We start from the raw sequence: 27,427 nt of genomic DNA, 5'->3' as shown, positions 1-27,427 counted from the left end.
GCATATCCTTTCTGGAACTGTAATTGAGGCAATACAGCATTCAGCTTCCAGTTTCCCTAAAACAGACAGTAATTGCCTTGGAGTCATGATCTGTAAATCCAATGTTAAGTGGCTATTGACAAAATCTCTTATTACAACAACAGGCACATAAGCACACAGCCTTTTAGGGTTGAGGGAGGCTACCAATATCCAAACGTGCATTTCTACAAGCTTTTGAAAATTGGTCTCAATTTAAATGGGAAACATAGCAGAACGACAGTGCTTACTAACGTGTAGTTTGAAAGGGGATTTCAAAGGATGTCATTGCAGACGTCTGTGCTGTGATTTCTGTATCTTCCAGATCAGATACACTGAAGATATAAATGAAAAAAAACTCAAGGAAACAGGGATCTAATGAACAAGGCTACAGATCCTTCCAGTATATAGAGGCCAAATTGGATTCTTTCCTATCTGTTGTGTACTTGAGGGTAACCAGACATAAAAACAGATGACTGGGATATTATTAGAATGGTGGCCCTTTAAAGAACAATGACTATTTAAAGGGATACTGTTAGAATTTATTTAATTGGCTTGATCTTAAGCATAGTTGTACACAGCAGAAGCCTGGCTTCATTACTATTGGAAGTCTCACTGATTGCAGTGGTACATGATTGTACCTATGAAACTCTTTTACCTTGTGTTACTGCCACAATTGCAGCCAGCAGAACTGTCTGATTTAAAGTCTTACTGATATGAAAAAACAGGATCTTTTCTGACTTAGCCCTTTGCTTCTGTAATATACTCTCTGTCATTTGATCTGTAAAATCTTAGATTGCTGCACAGTAGCCACACTGATTTGCCCTTTTTGTCTCCTGGACACCTGGGAATAGGGAGATAGAAAGACAAAGAAGTCAGACATTGAACTGAGGAGAACCGCTCTTTTAATTGAGGATAAGGTATCTTTTTGCCTTTTCAGTGTTTAATTCCTCAGAATAATTTTGTGTATATGGCATATTTTAAGAGAAGACATTAGACTGTGACATGGAAATTCTCCTGTCCACCGAATGTACAGTTATGTACAATAGTATTTGAGTTCTAGTTTGAGTTTATAATGTTCTTAATTAATAACACTATGATTTCCTGACAGCTAGCTAAACAAAAGGTAATGATGAGTCTGCCCTCTTTTCTTTTTCATCTCTTAGCAATTCTGTCCACCTTCATGCTCTAGTATTAGTATTTAGTTAGAATATAGATCCAAAATACAATTATTGAAAAAACATTGAGGTACAGCCTGTGCATCATGATGAAGTCTAGTTACTCATCCAGTTTCATGCCTCCACACGGTTCTAGCCTCTTTGTTCTCTTTTCCCACTTTTTCCATGGCTTCTTCATCACAGCTCCTCCCTGTGTGCAGATGCTTTCAGCTATCCTCATTGCCTTCCTGTCCCATGTTTTTCTCCACAACAGATAAAGTTCACCCTGTATAAACGCTACTCTGCCTTGCCCCTTGCCAATGCCTAATCTCAGACCGCCCTTCTGTCTTTTTACAGAGGAAGAAAAATTCAATACCTTCATAGATCCTTAAAGTTAGATGAGATACTCAGGTAACTGGGACAGTTCTACCCTGAATTAGCTTAGATTAACCTGGGCAGAATTACATGCTTCTTCAGTAATCTCCTTTTAGGGCAATTTATGTCTAGTTTGGGTCTTGATCTGGACACTATTAGAGTACAAGAGAAGCAAATCTGATTGCTCTCAGCTCCTTCATTACATACTCATGACAGCCCACAGGTGTGCAGGCTTACAAATACAAGGAAATCTGTATTTAGTCCCTCACAACTTAAGCATAAAAGGACTCTCCAGAATTTCAGTGGATAAAAACCTGTGTAGAAGATACTATGAAATTTGGCAAGATTTGGACAAGTTTTCAAACATGCAGCAAGAAGCATAACTCTAATGCACAAACTGCATGTAGATTTTACTTTAATTCTTCATGCCAACTAACAGTGGTAGCACATCTTCTCATAGAAAGATTATCACATTGTGTTGACACTGGCAAAACATCTTCTTTCTTTTGTCTAGTGAAACTAATCTGAGCAGTCACCCTCACTCCTAACCAGATGGAAGATTTCAGCTCTGGTTAGTGTTTGGCAAAGCTAATGAAAATGAGATCGTACTGTGGCAGCTGCCGGGTAAACTTCAAACTGTCCCACCTGAACACCAGCCAACTGAAGACATGCATATGTTTTACAAACACAATCTTTGTTTCATATAGCCACAACAATATTGTTCATTTCATTTACTGGTGCATTTCTGACCTGTTTGGAGAATGATAACAAATACCAGGTGCCTAACTTCAGTTATTTCTTCATTCAATAACAATTAGTCCAGTGGTTGCCCACATCAAGGGAAAGCTGGTCTTTATAGTTCAGATGAGTTCTCATTACAGACAGCAATGCAGATATCATAATAAAAGAATTTAGTCACATTGTTTACAGATACACAAATGAAGCACATATGAAATATAAATAATTCTATCTCTTTTAATTAAGCTCCATTTCATAGAACCACAGAATCATAGAAGCGTTACGACTGGAAAAGACCTCTAAGATCACCTAGTTCAACTGTCAGCTTATCCCCACCATGCCCACTAAACACATCCCTCAGTGCTACATCTACATGTTTCTCAAACACCTCCAGGGACAGTGACTGCATCACCTTCCTTGGCAGCCTGTTTCAATGCATTACCACTCTTTCTGAGATGAATTTTTTCCTGATCTTCAATCTAAGCTTGTTTTGATTCAGCCTTGTGCAAAATGTTGTAAACTGATTTGCTGTTGTTGGCCAATGAATCAAGACAAAGGCCAACCACCATTAAAGGATTTCTCTTCAGCAATGGAGGTAAGTTCTGTAGTTTTCACAGCCTTTCCCAGCAACATGTGTTAACATACTTCACATATTTTGTGCAGCTGCTGGATGCTTCAGTGCATGCACTCTCTTGGGAGGGCAAAGGTGATTCCTGTCTTCTCTGCCTTCATTCCCAAAGACTGCAGCTTTACACAGAGGATAGCTGGTGTCTGTATTTGCAAGGCTGTATATATTCTGTATGTGTCTCATAATTGATTGAAATGCACTTCTAAGAAGGAAATTCAACGCACATCCCTAAAATGTAGTATAAGGAATCAGTTTCTCAGATGCTGTGGTCTGACACAAGGTATTTAAAGTCACAGAAGATAATCCAGTAGAATTATACCAACAGAAGAAATAGACATACTGCTTGTTAATCTTTTCATTAATGATCTTTGCCCATTAAGTTAGCAATGAAACCAATTCTACAGTAATTTGCATTCCACACACGAATGCAAGACATTAGTTTACAGTTTCATTTAGTGAGAGAAAGCCCTTATATAGGCATTATAGTGACTCAGGTTATGTTGCATGGATGTGTCCTCTTTCTTTGTGTTCAAAAAGAAGCAAAAATGCCATGTAACAAAGTTGCATGTCTAGATGAGGATTTGTCTCAAATTGCAAGACGTATGCTTTCTATGGTTGGTGCATCTTTACTGACACCTACATGTATCTCATCAGTTATATATATGTGTGTATATATATATATATATACTTCTGATTACTTTCCACCTTAATCTATTCACCTCAGCACTCAGTGCTTTCTGATGATAATTCTCTGGAAAAGGAGCTGCAAAGGTTTCTCAAATCCTCACAAGACTGGAAAGCCACATTTATATTTGTTTAACTTTCTCCTCGTTGAACATGGCACTGTTCATTTTCAGTGAATGCCTTTTGTGCTCCTCAGATATCTCACAACCTTGCTGTGGTACTCAGTTACATATGAAAAACATTTATCGCTTCATGCTTTCCTCTACCATGGGCATTATCCCTTAAATAATTCACACTCCATTGTATCTTACTGCCCAAGCTGCAAACAGCATAAAATATATTTAAGGACAGCTTTACATAAAACTCACATAATTTCATATATGTACAGTTGAACAGTCTTGTGGAGGTTTGCTTCAAGAAATCTCCAGCTCAGAAGGAAATTTACTGTGTTACGTGTGAATGTGTTTTTCTCATGATTTGTTTCTCAGTCATGAGAATAACCACCTTCAGTGCAAGCTGCATTGTCAGGGGAGCACATACAGGCAGATAAATCACTTTTATTTCCTGGCTGTACTTGTGATTTGGTTTGGGGTTGTTTTTTTTTACATTTACAATTGGGGACAGAGCAGATGTCAGGGGCTCAGCTTGGTGGAACATATCCATAAAATAAGCAAAGCTGTCAGTGAGCCTTCTCTCTTCTCTCTGTCAGAAGTTCATTTCACTTCCAGGATTTTTCTTTAGCTGGGACAAACCTCAAGAAATTGTGACTGTAGGGAGAAAGGAGCAGCCAAATGTAACACTTCTGTAGTTCTCTTTGAGTTGCCTGTAGAGCTTCTCCCTTAGGAAAGTGATATTTTGGGATTCTCTCCTCCACCAGGTAATGTGTTCTGGGAACAATTGTGGGAGTTCCTCAGTTTTGCTGCTTTTGCTCTTCTATCATTAAAAATGTGTTTGAGAAGAGTGGAGTGGCAGGAAGCTGTCATGCAGACATCAGCAGTGTGTGCATTCGGGACTTGACAGAGCTAATGACGTAAGTGCTGCCTCGTTTAGTTCTTCTCATCAAGTTTCAAAAAACTCCCAGACCTTCAAAGAGCACACACACACACACACACAAACCCACAAACAAAACCCCTTAGATTTCTGTTCCCTTGGGAGCTGGGGTTCTTCCTAAATGTCTTATGAAAATGCAACTACTAAGGCCTAGGGATGATGGAGATTTGTTATTTTTGCTTCCAGAAGTGCCCAGTGTACCAACATACACAATCCTTTATACACAGACTGTAAACATCTTTGCCCCAAATATTATTCAAAGAGAGAACACAGGTTAAACAGAGTTCAGTTTTCTTATTTCTTCTCTAAAGAAATTAAGGCATAGATTGCTTAAATTACTTGCCTAAAGCCACACACAATTTAAGGAAGTGCTGTGTCTGAGGCAAAGCTGTGGGCAGAGAACTCCTGAGCCACAGCCATCCTAGCTTTTCAGAGTACTAACATGTAATAACATATTATTCAAAGCTACTGATGAATCAGAATGGCTCTTTTCCTTATAAATGAAGGAGTGGCAAAAGGTAATAACAGCACTAGGCAGAAAACATTATAACTGTCTCTACTGTGCACTGCGTTACTGAATTCTCCTTTAGAGAAATACATACAAGAATACAAAGGGAGCTGAAATCTGACGCATCTATAATTTATAATACTTACTATGTTTTGGAGATAACCATCTATTTGCGAAGGTAAGTTCTTTTATTTACAGGTGTAGGCTGCTCATGATTTGCATGCTAACGCATTCACAGCTGCACAGCCTATAAATTAGCCTCAGGTTCATTACGGCAGTGCCACTGTCCTACTTGCTAGTATGTAATCTGATCCCAAATGTTCCTAATGTCCACAGAATAAACCAGCCTGAGGGCAGACCTTCACTCCTGTTATTAGCGTACACAAACAAATCTTTTCCACTTAAAAAAAAAGGATGGGGGGGGGGGGGGGGGAGGTTAAACCAAAAACAAACATGAAGTGACCAGGAGAGAAGAACCAACTAAGTGTTTCAAAAAGATGAGCACAAAGGCTAATGCTCAAGAAAATGGAATGCTGTTGCTATGTTCTGAGGTGTTAATACATCAGTTCAGCCGAAGGGATGAATTTATAGCAGCTTTTTAATGGGCTCCCGATAAAAATATCTTCATAAAGGATTAAGTCACTTGGTTGTCAAGCTGTTTGCATCCTAATGTGTCATCCCCGAACATTCATGTAGTGATTAGTGTGCCTAGTTATCTGAAGCAGACACTGAGGACCTTTTCCTGTGAGCCTCATAAAGGCAGTTCCTACATTCATGCAGTCAGGAATTTAGAATCATGTCAAGATTTTGCTCCATCATTAAACTGCCCAAAAGACAATATGTGGCACAGACAGAGTGGGCACCCATGCATGACTCACAGCTGCAAGATGCTCCCTGTATTAATTCTCTCTGCCCAAGTTACCCAGATACTATTGTACTACTTGCTCCACTACCAAGAGTTCAGCTTCTGGCAGCTCTGCAGACTCAACTTTGCTACTGGGATAAGGTGAAGAACAGTCTCACCTTACCTGGATACGCTTCCACCCACTCTCATACTTTCCATTTGGTTACTTTTAACTGGGCTGAGAGGCAGATGTGCCATCCTTCAAATGGAGTAAAGTGAAACCCTTACAAACCCCAAACCGTACCTTTATCATAGGAAAGATCTTAAACAGAGTGCAGTGATAGTGTTTCTGTTAGTAAGCTTTCACCCACTGCCCAGACTTGTCTTTGCATTACCCTACTGCTTGCATTATCTGGTCTTTTCATCTCTTCTCCTCAACTCCCCACCTACTCTTCCCCAGAAACCTCCCTTCCTTGCTCACTTCAGGCAGGTGACTGTAAATGAGAAGATCTGAAAAAGATGAACTCTTCCTAGGTCTTCAGAGCAGGAGGGGAACAAGGCTCCTGGTCACTGCACAGGTGTGGTGTTGGATTCAGGATCCAGGTGTATCTGCACACAACAGACGTACTAGTACCTCAAATTTCTTTATTAAATTCTAGTTGATGATGAGAGCTGGTTATTTATTTATTTACCTGCAAATCTCTTGTTTGTCAGAGCAGGTTGCACAGGAGTGGAAAAGCAGGGCTCTGCATGAGTCATAACCCAGAAAAAGTTTCTGCCAGGAATACAGATTACAGTGCTTTGCAGCAGTGCCCAGGTGATAAGCAAAATCATGCTGTTGTTGCCTTCATGTTGTCAGTCTCGTACCACCAGGAATGACAAGATTCACTCTGATTTATTCAAATGAGGCTGTAAGTAGGGATATCTCCATTTCATTTTCTTATTTTCATCTTTTCCATACTGACAGAAGAAAGCAGAAATAAAGCATGAAGAGAAACAGGTAAAACAGACATAGTAACATGGAAAAGATGTTATTATTGTTAAGTTTAGGATCTTCACCTCAATACTGTTCAGTCCTACTTTTGATGTTGCAAAGAACTGCACAAGGTGAAATCCAAATCTGAAGCCCAAAGAACATTCATCCATCTGTGCTGCTGAGCCTGTTACATGGGTGGGAGGTGCTCCACCACCCTCTGCAGTCCCTGCAGCTGGCAGATAATTCACAGGTCTAACATGTAGAGCAGTCCTGCTGAGCTCAGTGGGGCCTGGCTAACTAATAGATTGGCTCAAAGTGTGAGAGGAGTGCCTGGTGTTCTTATTGAAATCAGACTCTGGGTAGCTGAAAGAGTTGCCAGTATTTGAGAAGTTCATCAGTGTTTCCCATGATTATTGTTTCTTCTTTTTCCAGCCATATGAATGATGGAATTTGCTGGATGTGATTATATGGGTGCAACTGAAAATTATAGCACCAGAGCCCAAAACAGAGCTGGTTCCCCTCCAGTTTCTGATTGCATTCACTTTCTGTACGTGGTACCACTCTCTTTACAGCAGCATGTGTAGAGAAAAAAAGATCTTGGTAGCATTTTTATTCAGATCAGCAGTGATAAAGCCTCTTTCCTCTGCCTGTTTTGCTCTCCCTTAAGCTTTTGATGAACCTACATTTTGGACCTAGTTCCATCATACTTCGTACTGCAAAGAACCAAGGAACTGTTTCTTCAAAAATGGTGGCAAGGAAAAGAATGCAAAAGCTAGAAACAATCACTCTGCAATGATGCTTCGAAAGCATACATTTTCCTCTGTGTGTATTTAACACTTTACATCTTGGCCATATGTTCCTCTTCTCATCAATTTGCCTTTTAGATTGTTTTTTAACACTTGCCTATTTTCTTGCTTCTGTAACAGAAGGGAAGTTGATCTTTCATTTGTTCCGCAAATATCCCTTATTGTCCCAGGTTTTATTACTCCATCTGTTATTGTGTGATCACTTGAAATCTCTCGTGGTCTCACTTTTCCAACTGATCAAACTGCACTGCAGGTTATATTTCAATTTAATTGCTAACTACCATATGATGTATAAGCCAGAAAGAGAGGAACAGAAAGATGAGAGTATTTTTCCCTTGTCTACCATTCCCCTCTTCCACTACAAGCATACATCACCAATGCTTACTTATTATTGGTTACAGCGTTTAGACTAAATCCCTCATCTACACTCTTTTCTACTCAAATCTGTTTCTTCCAGCTCAGTGTTTACTACTTCAAAGAGCAAAATTGTTTACAGAATATGTTCACCAACACTTGAGAGTAACGTGCAGTGTCCCACTCCATGATCTAATGAAATGCACCAAGACAGAAACCTTTACCCTGAGCACAGTGTTTCCCTTTTCTCCTTGTTTCCCATCTCCCAGCCTTCTCCTACTGAGAACTGTTACTCTTGCTTGCATGTGGTTGTTTTAACTGCATGTCTGTGTGATTTAACATTTATTTTTCATCTAAGTTTTTGGTAATTTACAGATACTGTCTTCTGCAAAATCCCTTTTTGTCCACCTGCACTCAGCTGCTTCTGATTCTATCACAGCAAGATGCTCAAGAAAGATACTTTTAAAATCAGAGGCACAGTGCTGTTTCTGAGAAGGAAAAATGATCCTCGAAGTGTGGCCAAGCTGAATTGAGGAAGATTTGGCAGTGGAACAAATAGAGATTTCTCTATCTGTCCAGTGCTGTGGGAGAGAAAACAGCATTATTTATAACTACTGTTTTGCATAATAGAACAGCAAAATGGGTCAGTGCCAGAGAGGAACACAGAAGCAGCTCCTGCTGTAACAAGGCTTGGGAGAGGATGCATTAGAGACAGCCCCCCTGACATACTCCTTAAATAATGACTCAGTATCCTGATGTTCATGCACGCTGAGTGAATTCAGTGCCACGTCCACATGCACTATTAATTTGGTTTTGTGATCGCTCATTTGAGCATGTACTTAAAGACCAGATTGTCACTTGGAAATAAGGCTTCAGTGGACTCAGCTATTGCATGAGTCATTTATAAAAGCTAATCAGGGTCTTTAATGTAGAGCTGTGCAACAAAACGCACCCTGTCTGGTTCTGCATATGCACGTGGAGATCAAATATATCCCAAAATCTCCCTGGTGCCACTGCTGGGAAACAAGACATCATTTTAAAAGAGCTAAAAAGAACAAAAAACTGACAATCTTCTGCAATACTGTGTGAACAGATTTGAGATGTGGGTGGCTTTACAGAGAAGAGAGTGGAACCGAGACGGGAAATACAGACTGAAGCAAAATGCAAATATAGTATAAAAGAAAGCTGCTGTAAATGTCCCCAGTTTCTGAGGTGTTTCCTGCCCCCTGCTGGTAGCAGCCGTCCGCGGGACGCTGCTCCACGGGCTGAAAGTCGACTGGAGCCTGAAGCAGGAACGATGGCTCCTCCAGGTTTGGAGCAACGCTACCATCAGTGGTTGTGTGTGCATCGCCTCTTCTGTTAGAGTGCTGGAACGGCAGCAGGAGCCTCAGGTCTCACTTAAACACATCTAAAGAGAGTTCTCAGAATGGAACAAGAAGTGGACAATGCCATAGATCATGCCAAGCTACAGTATTTCCATTTCTAGGTTTTCTAAGATACAGATTCTCTCAACTTATCTGAAACGAACACATAATTTAGAACAAATATGATCATGCTGCTCTCCAAGAATTAGTAACTCTTCCCTTGACCTCTGTGAGTAACTAGAAAATGGAAAAATAAGCAAACAAACACACAAAGCATGGTCCCTGAAAACCTACAAACTCTCATGCATAAGAATACACCATACCTTGAGTTTTCTTGGGGGTAGGGGGGGGATAAAAAAAGAACTGTTCTCAGTTTGAGAATATAAGATTCACATTTTGTACCCAGCTCCCATCTCTGAAGCAGCGGTTTCAGGGTCAGTTGGGCAATACTGAGGACTCTGTTATGACTGTTTAGCATCATGCATGAAGATGGTTGTACCATGGATATGGTACAACCATGATCTAAGTGATTTTGAGGCCTCTAGAGAGCTCTAGGTTAAAATCCCTTCCACTGGGGATTGTCATTTACTTCATTAGAGGCAGAATTTCATACAGTGCGCTTCCAAGATGGAACAGAGATCTCTGCACAACTCAAATGCAGAAAACTTCAGTCTCTGAGTCAGTGCCCTCACATGAACATTAATGCCTCTCTTCGTGACCACCATAGGTACAGTGTGTGTAGAAGAAGGAGGGCTCTTTATCCTCCTTGTATTTATACAAGGATGTGCTAGGATGAGAAAGAATTAGTCAGCCTCTGTAGGCCGTGCTCTTGTGTTGCTCATAAAACCTGACATGTTCGCATGGCTCTTGAAGCAGTCTCAGCAGCACATCAATTGCAAAGAGGGCTGGATGAGTTTCTAACATAAGCTGAATTCAACCAAGAGCTCCTGACAAAAGCTAGGCAGGAAAAAAATAGATTGCTTTTAAATTCAAATAATGGCAAAGTATGAACACAGATAAGGAAGCAGTAATTTGATTTGGAAACTGCTGGAGTGTTCAATGGGGGTTGCGCTACCTCCCATCCCTATTCTGTTTTATGGCTTGAGTGACTACTTTGTTTTGGTGATGCTCATTAGTGTCTAAATAGAGATCTTACTACCGTGATGCCTGAAGAAAGATTAAGCAGAATTAGGGCACTTGAACATTGCGGAAAATAAGCATAAGACGCTGCAAAAGGACAACACCCATGAATTAAAAAATAATTGGATTTACAACAGGTGTTCAGTCTGTGAACAGTACTTTTTTCCTAAAGGCTTTAAACAAGATGTAAACAGGACAGAAAAAAAAAATGTCTTCAGGTAAAATAGGAAAAAGAGGAGAGCTCCAGCCCCAAGGGGATCCCAAGGAGATGCCTGCCCTGCCCCAGGCCTGCCAGTGTGGGGGCTGAGCTGTGACCTTGGCTTTCTGTTGCTCACCATGTCCCCCAAACACACTCTTGGGAATCAGTCCGCAGGTTCCCACCTGTACCCACTGCAAAGCTGTACCTATGAGAATCCTGCTGTGCCCGTCTGGGCTGGGGCTGATGGCTGACCTTCACTCAGCGCTGCCTTGCTCTCTCTGATATCTCGGTGAATAATTGCTGGCAGTGGTAAATGATTTACTATATGAGCAGCAGTCTGCACATCCATTGTTTCACCAAAGAGAAAAATACAGCTATGGAGCCTCAAAGATTATTAAATGATCTAATTATTGGCATAATAAATAACTAAAAGTAAGAGGTATACAATTCCCTTTTTTTTTTTTTTTTTTTTTTTTTTTCCCTCCATGGTAAAAGAATTTGAAGCAGAGGTTTAGATTTTCATAAGAACCACAGTAACTATGTTCATATCCAAAATACCCAGATATAATCAGGCATTTTCAGTCATGTAGTAAAGCAAACCTTCAGTTGGGTTTTCCAATTGGGTTTTCATGTAATTAAATACTGGGCATCTTTTCCTCATGATCATAGCGCTACGTGCTTTTCATGCACATATTTTTGCAGCCCCCAGACTACTACCATCTGGTCCCTGTGTTTGTGCTGGCTACACAAGCTGGAGGTGACAGAAACTACATATGCTGCTGGAACTGCCTATTTTGCTAGCAGGAGGCACTGGTTTATTGGTTTTCTAGCTTTTCTCATTATTAAATTAACATTGGAACTGAATGCAGATGACTTCTCTGTGCTTTAGGTCCTTGGTCACATGAAAGGAAGTCTTTGGTGTCTTATCTCTTTACTTCAGATGGATTTTCCAGTTGTTTTTTCCTGCATGTCATCTGTATAGCATGTTGGTATATATCTTCCTCATAGGGAGTGACATTTCCATCAATAGTACCCAGAAATGCAAGGAACTGTAGGGGAATTTTCATCTTAAGCTACTGCTGCTCTGTAAATGTAATGCTGTGCTCAACTGCAGGAACCACTGGCCTACAAAGGGTAGTGCCACTAGAAGGCAAGACATGAAGCACAGGGAGGTAGGTATGAGGACAGTCTTGGATTTCCATTGAAAAAGCCCCACGCTCACAACTAAGAGGGGACTCATCTCCCTCCTCATGCAGCCACCAGAGAGTGGTGGGCAGGCCATGAGGACTGTTGATGCCAAAGGAAGACTTTGGTGGGCTCGGTATGGTGTGACACTTTGGGGTCATACTGCCCCAGCACCCCAATGGGCTACTTGTCTCCCTGGATACCACTGCAGGGCATGCCCTGTTTTAGGAAATCCATTAATGCAATTATTAAACACAGCAACCAGCCGTATGTGCCTTTCTGAACAGGGGAAATTCTCTAAAGCCTGACCTTCTAACAAAGTGAGCAATTTTCTGAGCAGTGTGTCGTTGCTTTATTTCGCACCAAATCGATGAAATTCAACCTCCCTTCTCTTCCAGCAATAGACAACAGCTCCTATGTTTTCTGCTAAAGCAAACAGCTTCTGTACCTATTTCTGGGGCGACTTCAGTGCTGGCAATGCACTGCTTGTAAAATGTCTCTCAGCACTGAGCACACAAAGTCCTCTCTAGAGCTAAAAACATAATTCTCCTCTATGCAAAAAATTATGTGTTGACATGTCAAGCATGCAAGCGAGTAGTTTAAGCAAAGATTTATCAGTTTGGAATGAAATCTGAACAGTGGGCATGGAATTAAAGAATGAACGAGGAAGACTATTTTGGTTGCAGTGTGGTGCCAATGATCTGATTGGATGTGAAAAGGACCAAGTTGTGGTAATCAAGGCTTCAAAAATAATTAAAAAACTGGTAACAATTTAAATTGGTATCATAGAAGAAGAGTGGCAGGAAATGAAGGGTGGAAGAGGAGTTAGAAACAAGAAGTATACACACAGACATGTACACATGCACAGATATGTGTACATACATATGCATATGCATATACATGCATTGCAGTCTCAGTATGCCAGAATCAAAAGGCCATTAAATCTTCCAGGTAGGTGACTTAAAGACAGATTGGATTTTAAAATTAGCCTTTCATTATTTTGCCCACCAATATGAGCTTGATAGGCAGAAGCCCTTGAGCCAGTGGTAACTAGTCTCTCCACACTATTCAGAATTGGATAATCCTAAATTCATCAACTTAAAAACACCTTTCTGCAGTTTCAACTAACCATTACTATAGTCCATAGATAGAGCTTTTCATTTGCACTCTTCGGAAAGCCACACACTATATAAAAAATAAGCAAATAAACTTGTAAAGCTACTTTTTAATACAAATTATGTATCTTAAATGTCACTGACAGAATGAAAACTTCACACTGTCCCATTTTTTTCTCACAAAGAAGCGCATCTTTCCAGATACACATACCTTCTTCATAGATTTTTCTGGTGGGAACTTTGAGGAGAATGCTGAGAGGCCTGGTGAAATTTCACCTGGTTTGAGGTAACTTGTCTGAGATTTTTTTAACTTCTTCATGGTGATACCATCTTGTAGTTGTGTTTTTACTATCACAACGCTCAAATGAATTTCACTGTACCTCCTCACTAGAATGGCATGGAGCTGCATTAGGGGAGGGCCTGGTTGGGTGTTAGGATAAGGTTCTTTACCAGAGGGCAGTGGGCATGGAACGGGCTGCCCAGGGCAGTGGGCACAGGCCCAATCTGTAGGAGTTCAAGGGGCATTTGGACAGCACTCTCAGACATAGAGTTTGATTGTTGGGTGGTTCTCTATGGAGCCAGGGGTTGGACTCAGTAATCCTTATGAGTACCATCCAACTCAGGATATTCTGCGATTTTATGACATCAGTCAGCTTGAACACATTCCACATGGCTGTGACAAAATCCCATTTGGTGCAGTCCACATCCTCCTAGAATCCCATGTAATTCACCATACCTGATAATTTCTTTCACCCCTTCAGACCTCAAACATTTGCTGTCCTACTAACCTCTATGTTGAAATCTTGAAGCTACTCTTAAGACTTGACCAACTGTAAGCCTAAAATGCATGAACTCCATGTGATCAGCACATCTGTCCATATGAATAGAGTTCCGATTGGTGCTAGACAATGGGATAACACAGTTAACACAATGGGATATGTGTCCATCTTACTGTGGAGAAGTGTTTCTCCTGTGAGTGCGATATTGGGTGAGCATCTGTGTCACATAATGGGGAAGCCTTCATTTTTCTCATCTTTGGGGTGCGCTTCCAGACATGGAATGGGGAAATACATGGGCATAGGAGTCCTGAGTACCACTCCTGTATTGTGTCTGGCACAGCCTGCTTGAACGTCAGAGCACAATAGCCATCAAGCATTTCAAAACCACACATTCATTTAATGCTAACCTTAATGCCATGATGCACAGTTTCCTTGTGAATAATGTCATATTCCCATTCTCAAATAACACCTTTCTTTCTTCTTCTCATTTGCATTAAGATTGTCCAAAAACTGAGCAAGGAATTGACTATTTCCATCATGAAATATGGTATATCATAAGTGTTTAGTACCTAAAGTGGCTGCCATAATTAGTGTTATTGAGTTTAGGTAATGATGATCTTTCTTTGCCTGGTGAACATAGGGGAGAAAGATGAGACAAATACCACAGGAAAAGACAGAGCTTCTGAAACACAGTGAGAACCAGAAGGTTTTTGCTGTTGTTTGCTACAATTGCTGACAGAACATCTGCAGAGAAAGTCAGATAGACTTGAGAGCATCTGTAGGATATAATGTAGGGGTATCATGCAGAGGTCATGTAACAAATGAAGGTTAAAAGAAGGCTCGTGTACTGAAGACCTGACAGGAAGAATCTGATAGTGAGAATGCCCCTAGCCAACATACAGCACTGCATATTTTAGGACAGTGACATTTGGATAAGGCATTGTGATACACCCTGGTGTTAGAGATGTCCGTCCAGGAGGTTTGGGGTCTCATGGCAGTTGTGGTTTTTCCCTTGTGACTGGGCTGTCACAAGCAAGGACACAGGACTACACCACTACTGTGATCAAGAAGTGGAGTTGGACACGGGAGGATAGCAGCTAATAAGGAGTTAAGTGTGGGACAGGAACATAACTGGACATTTGCTTGGCATAGAGGGAGCAGGGTCAGAGCAAGGAGCAGAACCCAACCCCGTGCTCTGCTCTCCATTCCGCCAGCCCCACAGGTTGCCGCTGCCACGCTCACTCCCAGGAATGTGGGTGGGACTCCCTCCTCCCAGCCTGCTTTAAGACTCAGCTCCGACAGCCAGACAGCCAGACTCTGCTTGGAGGAGCGTCCTTGCAGCACCCACCCTTCCCTCCCCGAGCAGCTCGGGCTCACAGGTGCCCCAACAGCCCGGCGGGATGGTGGCGTGCAGCCTCGCTTGCTGGCGATGCCGCTGGCTCTTGCCCCTGCTGCTGGGCCTGGCCATCATCATGGGTATCATCGCACTGGCAGGCCGGGGCTGGCTGGAGTCTGAGTCGGAGCCCTACGTGCACCAAGCATCGCTGTGGGAGAGCTGCACGCGGGGCGAGCAGGACCTCAACTGGAACTGTGAATCTCTCATGGACTATGGTAAGCGGGGAGCCCACCTGTCCCTGCCCCTCCGGGACCCTGTCCTCTGGCAGCTGCACCTCAGCAGAGATAAAGCTGGCTGTCAGCCCTTCTGTGGTAGTGTAGCTGCTGGCTGCGATGGGGTTTTTCAAGACAGAACCAGTGCTGGTTCAGGGCCTTAATGAGCAAAGAAACAGGACCTCAGACTGCTTTAGGCATCTTTCCTATCAAGAGTAAGGAGCAAGGCTTGCTTTTTATTTTCTTTTATAACTGAAGAGAGCCAACTGGCCATGAGTCTGCTTTCAGCAGCTCTATGTGCGCTGTAGTGCCAGCAGCCTCACCCTGCAGCACGCAGCTCCCTCGCTAACCCACTGCAGGAGAGCTCACACTGTTTCTCTGAACCTGGGCAACAGCAAAGCTGCCTCCTAGGTAGGGGAGAGGGGGGCCTTAACCCTGCCTGGCTATGGAATGCCTCTCAACCTGCAGCTTGAGTTTGCAAATGGAAAACATATAGCTTTCTGTATATACCTCTCTACTGCACAAAGTCATAAATCAGGGAGTGACTGTGCCTTGGCTTTATCTTACTCAACTTCTTTATATCTGGTGTTGCCAGTGTAATATTCTTACTACACAGTCCCAGTTTGTCTTTCTCAGGGACTTTCTGTTTTTATCTTTTTTTTTTTTTTTTTTTTTTTTTTTTTTTTTTTTTTTTTTTTTTTTCTAGCTGTGGTCTGTTTTGCATCTCATTTTTCTCACAGACAGAATGTTTTGGGACAAACAAACAGACCCGCCCTACAGTCCTGGATGAGGGTACTTTGGGGACTGCATCTGGAAGCTGGAAGGGAGGGTTGCAGCCTGCACAAGGGAGGCAGGGAGGCTTCCTCCCAGAACTGTGCTTGCCATTGCGACTCAGTGAAATCCGTAAAGTTTTGCAAAAGCATTGCTACCGTTTACCAGCACAGTGATTGCTGTGGGATTTACTGTAGGTAGCAGAAATCTGGTTGTCCCACTACCCAGAGCCAAAAACCTAGTGCAGGAGAGTGGCTGAAGTCTGTGTTGCATAAAGAAGCGCCTGTGCAGTAGAGCTGCTGAGGTTTGCTTTCTCCTGTAGTGTCCCTGCCTCTCGTCTATGAGTGATGATGGGTGTGTGCCTTGTTTCGGCCTTGTGTCTTCTGGGGCAAGAGTGACTTTATGAAGTTTTCAACTGTTCTGTCAAAGGAGAATGCTATCCCTGACTTTGCTTATTTAACCTTAAACCAAGGCTCATGTAAATCTTCAGCTTAGTTGGACTAATTTGGCTTTGCCTCTTGTCTAGCTTTGAGGAAATCGGAGCCACTGTCTGCTTAATGACTATTTGCATCTAGAGACAGGATGTTAAATATGAGTTTGGGTTTGATTTGTTTCCTTTTTTCCTATGCTAATGCAGTCAGGCTCCAAGTAGGTGAGGGCATTTGCAAAGGAAGAAATGCCTAGCAGGTCTTCACAGCACTGCTACAGGGGAGTAAATTAATTGAGATGCACAAGTTGTGTTTTGCATATGCTAACTACTTCAGACTAACCATCCTGCTCCTCCTGATGAAAACAAAATTTCAGAGTGGTCCCCATTAGTAGAAAGCCGCATTAGACATATTCTTAATTGAGCTGAGGCATGTATGCTGAGAGAGGGAGAGAAAAAGCAGTTCGGTCACTTATTTTAAATGGGAAAGAGGGGCAGGAACAGGCGAACAAAGTTTTGCAAATAAGAACGTCTCCTACACTGAACTGCTTCTTAGTGAACATTTTACAGTCCACATAAGATAGAAGAAATAAAAAGGGAAAAATAAAAGTAGAATATCCTTCAGTAGGGAGGTGGGGAATGGACTGATTAGATACCTCTACTGGTTTGCACCTGGCAAGTATCTACCTGGCAGCAACTGAGTATTTATTAATACGTTGCAACACAGAGCTGCCATACTACATAATGTATGACTCAAGATGATTGTTTGGCCCAGTGCAGGATAAAACTGGTGACCGTGTTTGAAACATATCAGTAAGCCATCAGATATGAGGAAGATTGTTTGCAGTGTGGTTTCTTGGAGAGGGCGGTTACCTTTGTCTTTACAGTGATGATCCTGTATGTTTAGGGACAGTGTTTGTGGGTGACAGCATCTTCTAAGACCTCAGCGCCTGCTCTCGGTGACTTTGGTTTGAGTCGTCGCAGCGAGGGATGGGTGTGTACGTGTGCAGTAAAAGTGGTTAACTCCTTCTTGCGTTCCTAACAGCTGCTTGGTATTCATTAAGTACACAATAGCTGACTTAGAAAAATGGAAGCATTCATCTGGATCTTCACTAAGTGCCGAAAGGAAAAAAAGAAAAAAGAGGTGGGACTTAGGAATAGGAGCCTGCCTCTGTGAATCATGTTTCCCTGCTGCTGTGCCACTGTGCCCATGCCTCAAACAATTGGACTTTGATACCACAGGTCATTAATGGAATTGCGTGCATTTGCCGCCTTCACCAAGGGGCCAGGTAAATAAAGGAAGAACATTACAGGTACATTCACCATGCCCTCGCTTCTGTTCAAGCACAGTTTAGTCTGATTTATAGTGGCAGGATGTGTCCTAGCAAACAAATGTGCAATGTGAAGGCACTCCGAAGATGCTAACAGAGAGAAGCAGCAGTCGGCATGCCCGGCTACACCCAGCAGACATGTCTTGAAACTCCCCAGCACAAGAGCCCAGCCAGCAGGATAGGCTTGACTCCTGCCAGCGAGCAGGCACACCTTTGCTGCAAGGAGCAGGAAAGCAATAAAAACTGGAAACCAACAGGATTTTGCCTCTCCTGACTTGAAGTCAAAAGGCTGCAACCAGATTTTCATATAGCATTTTGGTAGTATAGCGGAATTTATAGTGTAGTATATATATATAAACTATATATAGTGTATAAGTATATATAGTTTATATATATATATAGTTTAATATAGTGGAATTTCCATGCTGCCAAAACCAAGGGAGAGCTGGGATGCCTAGTGTTAATTCCTAGCAGCCTCTTCAGGCAGACCCTCAGTTCTGGCCTGCCCTGGGCTCGTGATGGGTGTTCACATACTTTTCCTTCACTGCTTATGTCGTCATGGAAATCTACGTGTTATGAGAGCAAGAAAATATTTCTGGCAGTGCTCTCTTGCTGGCAGTCCACTACTCCTTTGTTTTTTCAACAAAGGCATATTTTCTGGACTTTCCATGCTGTGAGCTCTCAACACCAAAGAAAAGTTGCCACTGTCATTCATATACAGAAAACTACTACAACTACAGCATAAAACTCTGTCTCAACTAAGCATGTCATAGTAAAAACTTCTACCCAAAGATTCCAGTTATCCACAAGCTGATAAACCAGCTTCCAATTCAGTAAGTAAGTGTGAGAAGGGTTTGTTACTTCAGATCCTGTAGAGCTTTGTCTTTCTGCTAGACTATTTTCTCAGTCCTTTCATTCATTTCTGCAGGGAAATCTCAATGTAAATGTCCTGTAGAGCTCCCATCTCTGCCCAGCTGAGGCTGAGCCAAATAAAACCAGGAAGTACAGCTAAAACTGAGACTTTTGTGTTTGTATGTCATTGTTTGTGTTTTCTTTTTAATTTCATCCTATTAATGATGCTCACCATTAACTTCAAGTAATCCTGAGCTCTCTTAGTTATTTGCATGCTAACATTTGCGGCTCTGTTCTTTTGCATAGTCGTTCTTAATTAAGCTGTATAATAAAACTCTTAATCCTGTCCATCAATTATAGCTCTCATATTGGCTTTTTTTGCTTCTCTTTTCAATTTGCCCCCCTTTTTCCCCCCTCTCCAAAATGTTCTTTAAATACTTCACTGCTGCTTGGATGCAAAGAACTCAAGCCTTCTTTGAGTAAAGCTGACCTGGGTAACAGAAATACCTCAAACTGTTCGGCTCTACTGTTCTCTCATTCTTCTGACTTTCTATATATACAGCCCCAAATTACTTTGTAATTGTTGGTTGATTTCATAGACAGATGTCATACCTGTTTTGAGTTAGAAATTGTATTAAATAAAGGGATCAGATATTCTTTCATTTCTATGGTATATAAAAATCCTGGCTAACTCTACAAGGTTTTCTGAGCACAAGCCATCCAAAGGTTGGGGCTGATCTGTCCTTCTCAGACTGTGAGCACATCTCTCCCACAATTAAGGCAGAGCCACAGTGCCTACCTCTGCACCTGGCAGTCAGGTGCCACAGGTGAAGAGGCAGGTGCCTGCAAAGGCACAGCAGCTCTTTGGAGGACACAAAGCCAGAAAGCCTATCTTAATAGGTACGGGGATGATGGGGTTAAGTTTCTTGAGATTTCCCTTCCTTTGTATATAGCCACACGTTCCTGTTCTTCCTGGAATTCCCTTTAGTGCTAATGTGGTGGGCTGGCTGTTTTGCAGCTGTTATCTTTTGGTGTCCTGAGCAGATCCATCCATCACAGGGGCCAGCGCCAACGGCTCATCTTATCAAGCCTTATCAGTATTATGTGCTGATAAGTGCTGCTGGAGCAGATAACCCAGTGGGAGGAGGAGAGGTATGTGCTCACCAGCACTGAATTTTGTAGCGTGTGAGCACAAAAATCGCTGTAAATGTCCTAATGATGGTGCCTGCTGCTGCCCTGTTCCTGAAGACCTGAAAGAAGCTGGGTTTGATAATAGTGTTCCTGATCAGATACCTCCTGTAGCTATGTGGGCTATCACTTTCATGCTGCCAGATACAAGCAAATGTGAATGGGGCCAGGGCTGACGTGTATCCCAAAGCTTGTTATACTTGTAAACTAAGTACACAGAGCCTGGAAAGAGCAGAGATAGCACAGGAGGCTTTTCAGCCTGTATCTCTTGCAATCCTGTTTGTGCTGTAGCAAACTTCAAGGCATTCAGCTTTCTGGCAGTTTTGGATTTGCAATTGAATCTGCATGAGACAGTTGCCAAACCTGGCTCTCTGCACTGTGCCAGTGTACATAATGTATCTGTAGGGGAAAGCACTTTAATAACTAAGAGTTCCTGGTTGCCCTTGTTATTGTTTTTCTCCTAATAGAGGAGATACCAGTGAATAGTGTTCCTAGTTGGTTTAGTCTGAATTACTTTTCCTGGGCTGGCTGTGTGTAGTGGCTATATATCCCTTTACATTCCATATCCCTAACTAAATCCTTCTGTGGAGATGATGCCCAGTACCTGCATTAGGCATGTCAGATAATAGTTTGAAGGAAAAGCTGTTATGGGACTACTGACACCACTGTCATCTCCAAAGGCCAGTGGGGTGTCTTCCCTCCCTCCCCCCCTGCAGCACTCTCCTGGGGAAGGGAGACAAAACACGCAGGACTGGCTTCAGGAGGCTGACAAGAACTGGTTTGAAAAGATTTTACTGTCTTAAGTAGCTCCAAGAAAAGCCTTTTGTTTACTCTTTCCATTTCAGCTTGACTTCATTCAGGAGGAGGTGGCGGCTGAGGGCTCGGGGGTTGAAAACTCTCTGGCAGGGAGCTGCAGTGTTTCACTTCTGATTTTTGAATGGGGGCGAAACAAGATCAGAGTGGTCTAGTGAAAGCAGCCATACAATAATGCTTTGCTTTCAAATAGTAAATTGCTGTGTGGAGTAGAGGTATCTGAGATAGCTTCACTGTATTCTCTGCCTCAAATTACTACTTTTCCTTTTTACATAACAGCAGAACACATGGGCTAATTGGGCTAAGGTGGAGGACTATAGATTTTTAAGGAAAAAGTTCTCTCACACTATTTATTCATAAGCTTTTACAGCTTAAAGGGAACGACTTAACTTATAGAGGTTATGCGAAAAACAGTGTTTCTCCAGAACCATTTCAGTCATGCTGGAACAGACAACTTCTGATGAAGGAGATTTGGAAAATGCTCATGCCTAGATCTCACTGCTCCCTTTATTTCTGCATTAAAGGGATCTCAGGATCTGGCCCCTACCTACTGCAGAATGTGTGAAAGTCAGAATCTGTGTTATGTAGACCTGGAAAGGGAGCCGTGATGACAGCTCACTGGAACCCAAGGCCAATGTGGATATAGTTACCCCTGTGGGTAGGTGTCCCGCCTCAAGGGCAGGAAACACCTGTAAATGGTGGCATTCACACTCAAACTCCTGGCTCATTTTTAAAGGGAATGAGGTCTGCCACAGTGGGAACCTTTCACAAGCCCACAATACCATGAAATTTGAATTTCTGGCTGTTTCCCAAGGACTCTGTGCAGTGCTCAGCCCCACCAAATCTCAAAATAATGATTCAGAGGACTCTTCCACTTTACCTCTGACTCCACTACTACTCCACCCATTATACTTTACCTATTACTAAGTCGTTTTGGCTGTGAATAGATATTTATCTTCAAGAGCATTCTCTTTGTCATAGTGTCTCAGCTCGACTACTCTGTGTCTGGTTTTGGTCATGCTAATGTTAATTCACATACAGAGTTCTTGTCGTAAGCAAGCAGAAAGGAAGCTGTATGGTGACAACATCATAATTTCCCATCAGTTTTCTCTATAGTTATACTCTCATCTGCTCTCATACTTTCCTGTGCATGGAAGTGGTTTCATAAATTTGCATATCCAAATGAAGTGATAATGATAAAGCACATTCTGAGAGGTTGTGTGCACTGTCTGCTCAGACGTCAGTGGGTCTCCCATGCATACTGAGTTTGGAGGTGTTACTGCCATTATCATCCTGTGCTACATCTCTCTTTTCAGCAGGACAGATAATCAGGCAGAGAGTACAGTGCTGCTTCTCTGATGATCGTGTTTCTCTGCAGCTCACTTTGGAGGCATTCAGTGTTGCTTTGACATAGAGCATGCTTTTTACAGCAAAGCATTTCAACAACGAATGACTAAAGGAAACAGAAGACCAGCAGTGACCTACAGCTCAGTGCACTGCTGCCCATGACACCTTTCATCTTTTCTTTTCAAGGATGGGGGAGAGCAGCAGCTGCCACATACCTTGTTGGTTTTGTGATCCTGGTCATCTGCTTCGCCCTCGCAGTCATCGCATTCTCAATTGAAATACTTCGCTTCAACTTTGTGCGAGGAATTGGAGGCTTGCTTTTTGTTGTTGGTAAGGCTGGGTACAAAGATAAGATTGTATTAGATGTAAAACAGGCATGAGCAGAAAAACATGCTAGATGGAGCCTCCCTTGTGAAATAATCTGTCTTTGGTTTATGACTCATTTTCGTGGAAAATGAGAAACTTGACTTATGCTCTGAGAGGATGATTGTTAGGGAAGCTCCAGCAGCTTTTATCAATCAGTTCCCAAAAACAGTGCATGGGGGCAAACAACAGCTTTGACCCTGTGAGTCACACACTAAGGCTTTGAAGCCCGGAGCCCCAGGTCTCCCACTTTCCCAAGGGAGGGAGGAGCTGTGGGTATGGTAGAAGCAGGAGGTGACTGCCCCACCAGGACAGACACCTGGCTGTGGGATAGGGCTGTCTTGGGCGCACGTGAGTTCCTTAGCAAGGCAGTAATGCCAGCTGTAGCTGCCACTAGGCAGCTGGGGACCTGCCCAGACCAGAAATCACACACTGCTGCAAGAATGGGACTGGAGCTAATCCTTATGTATGTGAGGGGGCAATACAGTTATCTCAAGATGCCTTTTTTTTCAGTGGGAAACATAACATTCACTGTCATTTATTCTTGGTTTTCTTTGTTTTCTTTCTTTAGCTGCATTCCAAATCATAGGGTTGGTCATCTATCCAGTGAAATTCACAGAAGAAATTCCACTGATGGGTGCTAATATGTTCAGCTGGGCCTATGGTTTCGGTTGGGCCAGCACTGTCGTTGTGATAGGTTGTGCTTTCTTCTTCTGCTGCCTCCCCAATTGGGAAGATGAAGTCCTGGGAAACATCAAGCCGACCTATTACTATTCCTCCCCAGATAGAGCACCATACTTAAATTGAAAGGTTAAATCCAACTGCAAGCAACTGTCAAAGCAATAGAAGAGCACCTTTGCTGCAAACATTGGTGCAATTATAAAAGACTGAAAAAAGGAAAACCAACTACCTTATTTCTTCAGTATATTTCTTACAAGCACTGGTTTAAAAAAAATAAATTAAGAAACATTGGCATCTGTAAGCAAATAACTTTAACCTAAAGTATTATTTACATATTCTCATGTCAGTTCTGTTTTGGTGGCTTACTTACTCCTTTCCCTCCCAACTGAGTCATCCTTCTTTTATTCAAACATATCCTTACAAATAAAGGCACAACTTTTCAAGCTGGAAAGGAGGAGAGATTTTAAACAACCCACCAGGGGGACCTGCAAGGTTTTGTTTCTTATTTTTTCACTTGTGACAAAATGGCTTTACATAGAATTAGGAAAAAATAAAACCCTTCCAAAGAAAGCTTTTTCTGCTGCCAAAAATCAGTCCCAAGGAAGGAACTTCACTGAGTCTTTTACAGTCATATGCTGCCTAAGAATCACTTCTCGTTCCTGTCACTGGACCATTGTTGACTATCGAGTGTATGAACTAAGGGAAAAATAAAGCCTATTTTTTCCACCATCTGTTGCAGTTAAATGGAGGCAATGTGTATAATTGTGACTAACGGAACACTTACTGGAGTTTTTGTGACCACTGCAGGATGTGCTACAAAGGCATACATAATTAAATATACGTTGTCACAGAGAGAACAAATCAATCTTCAGATGTTGAACTGCACACATTATTATACGGTATTTGGGAGATGCTTGTTCAAAAAATACTTTCCAGTAGAAACATACACTGCTCTTTACATCTGCCCTTTTAAAACTGCACAGTTTTAATTATCAGACATGGCTTGGAAGGAAATCTTAACACGCGCTGTTGAAAACCTCCAGAAGTTTCTAAAATTGACTGCTGTGCCTGGCAGACTAGTAAACCTGGGAATGCTTTGCAAGTCACTAGAGATAACTGATATAAATAGAAAAGCAGCCTGTGAGCAATATCTGTATGCAAACCTCATACAGACATATCTTGGGGAATAACCTGCTGAGCTCCCAGCTTGTCTTTTTGAAGCCACTGACTCCAAGTAAATTTTCCAGTGAGACAGAGGCACATCTGCATCTGCTATGGACTGGCTTATGGATATTTATTTGAGATCTGTCATCTCTGTCAGGACTTTCCTAGGCTGGGGAAGAAGGCAGCTCCTCTGCCAGGTGTGGGGGCAGAGACAGGTTTCCAAGAGGGCTGTAGGTGCAGTAGAAGGTAAACACACTGCTTTCCCCTTATTGTCACCCCAGTATTTTGGAGAGAATGCATGGGCCCATTCATAAACTCATACAAAATAGGAAGTGCTAATCAGCATCCTATAAAACTAAGGCATTTAGAACTAAGCTTTTTTTAATGTTCTGTATGTCTTGGTATTATACCTTGTTTAACATTCTACTTCATAACACTTCTCTGATTTCATAACTCTGCACTTTGTATGTGTGTATGTCTTAAGGTCCCTTGCAGGCCTGTATTTGATAATTTTCCAGAACATAAATATCTCCAGGCTCCAGAACTATGTTAAATGCTCAGTCATGTGTGGCACACGGATTCAACTGTGTTAGCAACTCATGCTGAACAAGACAACTGTAAGCAACCTGTAAGAAATGCGTCTTTTTGTTCTCTCCCTCCCTCTGCTATTTCTGTAAATACAGGAGGGGGTATTACTGGGTAGATGTCTGTGTTACAAATAACAATAGCACCTTTCCAGTGAACCACTGGAGAGAATCTCAGGTCTGGAAAGTCCTTACACAGCCGAAGCTGAGAAGGAGAAAAGACATAAGGAAATGGACACCCTAATGAGAAGGACAATGATACAGAAATTGGACTTGCATAACTTCAGCCTTCGTATGTTTTTCTTAAAAAACACTGTTATGTCTTGTAAAAAATAAATAAAATAAAAAGAAGCACAAGTGTAGAATAAATTTGGTTCTGAACATAATGGGTGGAAGCGTAAGCAGCATGTTATGCTGTTAAGATGTATCTAAAGTGATACTAATGTATGTGTCATTCCTTTCAACCGTGGTGGCTTAATTAAAACTGTTTTAATCAACAGGTGTAAAAACTCAGTGTTGTTACTGTTTTGTGGATTCATTCCATGAACTCCAGAAAACAGCCATTCTTCTCTTAACATGACCTCCAAAAACCTATGAACTGTTGGCTTTGAAAGGCCGTATCTATCCAGGATGCAACAACAGCATTTTCCAGTCAAATAAGCTTGAGTATGCTCTACAAAACACATCTATGTGCACCTGGCACAGAAGACTCTTTGCTAAGCTGAAAGCTCCTAAAAGCTACAGAAGGAACCCCAAACACTTTAAGCATGTTATGGTGCAAAACGGGGAAAAAACAAAACAACAAACCCCAGAAAAACCCACATGTGGGCAAGTTTGGCCTTTGTAATGAAAGCTGACAAGTAACTTTCATACACTGATCAAGCACTGTCAGTAGGAAGACAAAGGTGAAGCACCCACCAAATGATTTTAGTGGAAAGCTGCACTTCTCTTGCAACTAGAAACCTTCCCATTTCTAACCTCACATGTTGCACAGCCCATAAGTACCCCTGTATGGTAAGCACTGGTCACAGCAAACTCTCCCTCTACCTCTATACAAATCACAAACCCAGTGATGGCCACATCTACATCAAACCAACCTGGGGCTTCTCATCTCTGGAAAGACAGGCTCATGATCCTCCCAATATTTTAGCTGCCTTTTTCCTTAAATACCTTAACCTTAAAACAACATCTACCCACTCTGGATCCTAGCAACTTCCCTCCCCATCCCCCCCTCTGTTATCTTAGTTTTACAGACCCAGATCAGGAAAATACTTGTTTTCCTACTTCAGATTTTCCCAAATACCCTAAAAATGACTAGTTCATACAATACTCATTTTTTAACACAAAGAACATATACCCCTGCTTACCTAGTAGTCTGTAGTCTACAAAAGTGGGGAAAAAAACCACACCCAAACACTAACTCCCAAGCTGCAATCCACCCTTGCAGCCCAACACTCAGCTCTCTCAGGGGAGTGAAGAACACTCACTAAGTAGTGTGACTGGCTGCAAAAGAAGATCAGCTCACCTGAGTGGGGTGAGGGGAATGATTAAATCTCACGGATATGGGAAACACCTGCCACACCTCACTGAGATTTTGTATTTTCATTGATGGAATAGATGAGTTAGCATGTAGGCAATTACTTGATGAGATGGAATTCTCAAGAAATACTCACCTGGCATCTACTTCTTGCCAAAAAAAAAAAGAAGAAAGGGGGGATAAAAGGGGAAAAAAAAAATTAAGAAGAGTTGCTGAGATCATTGTGCATTTATATGATGAACCAAGCACAGATGTGTATCAGAGGAAACCACCATGCTTAAGAATGTTTGTGTCAGGCAAAAGAGCTGAGTATTGGTGCCACAACACAGAGCAGTAGAGATGGTTGGCAGTAAGGAACAGTAATCTGACTATATGGGATTTTCAGTGCTGGGGGGTGAGTCGGCATAGATTTTGAAATGAAATTGTAAGCTGATACTCACAACCAGAATGAAGCATAATCAAATGTTTCCCAAAGGCAGGAATTTCTGGCCCAGCTTCCTGCAACAAATATGTGTGCAGATGTAATGAAATCTGGGTTCAGTGCACCTGGGATGTGCCAGCATCACAGCACAAGTGCAGCAATCATTTGTGTAGATTTGATGGACCAAGGGTACATTAACTTTGTTTTGCATGTGAAGCAATACATCCCCTGTGTAGATCTGCAGCAGTGCAGTAAGCAGCATTTGTATGCAATTTGCTGGTATCCAAAGCTGTGGGCCTTACTGTTTCTGGCTATGGAGCTCAACATCCAAAGATTTCTATTTTTTATTGTATACAATTTTATTTAAATGTCTTAGGAATTGTCGAAATTTTATAAGACTGAATTTGTAATAAACTTTGTAGT

General features: G+C 42.0%; 1 protein-coding gene across 1 annotated transcript; it reads left to right on the top strand.

Annotated features, from left to right (window-relative positions):
• Window positions 1–15,196: 15,196 nt before the first annotated feature.
• On the top strand, window positions 15,197–25,541 carry LOC140250087 (p53 apoptosis effector related to PMP-22-like). The gene is made up of 3 exons (XM_072332504.1): window positions 15,197–15,528; window positions 22,441–22,584; window positions 23,189–25,541. The coding sequence occupies exons 1-3, from the start codon at window positions 15,318–15,320 to the stop codon at window positions 23,422–23,424; spliced, it is 591 nt and encodes a 196-aa protein (XP_072188605.1). The 5' UTR covers window positions 15,197–15,317; the 3' UTR covers window positions 23,425–25,541.
• Window positions 25,542–27,427: the final 1,886 nt, after the last annotated feature.

The sequence above is a fragment of the Excalfactoria chinensis genome, chromosome 3 (assembly GCF_039878825.1).
Source record: "Excalfactoria chinensis isolate bCotChi1 chromosome 3, bCotChi1.hap2, whole genome shotgun sequence".
Lineage (NCBI taxonomy): Eukaryota > Metazoa > Chordata > Aves > Galliformes > Phasianidae > Excalfactoria > Excalfactoria chinensis.
Note: the sequence above shows the minus strand (reverse complement) of the source record. Positions and strands in the feature narration are given on the sequence as shown.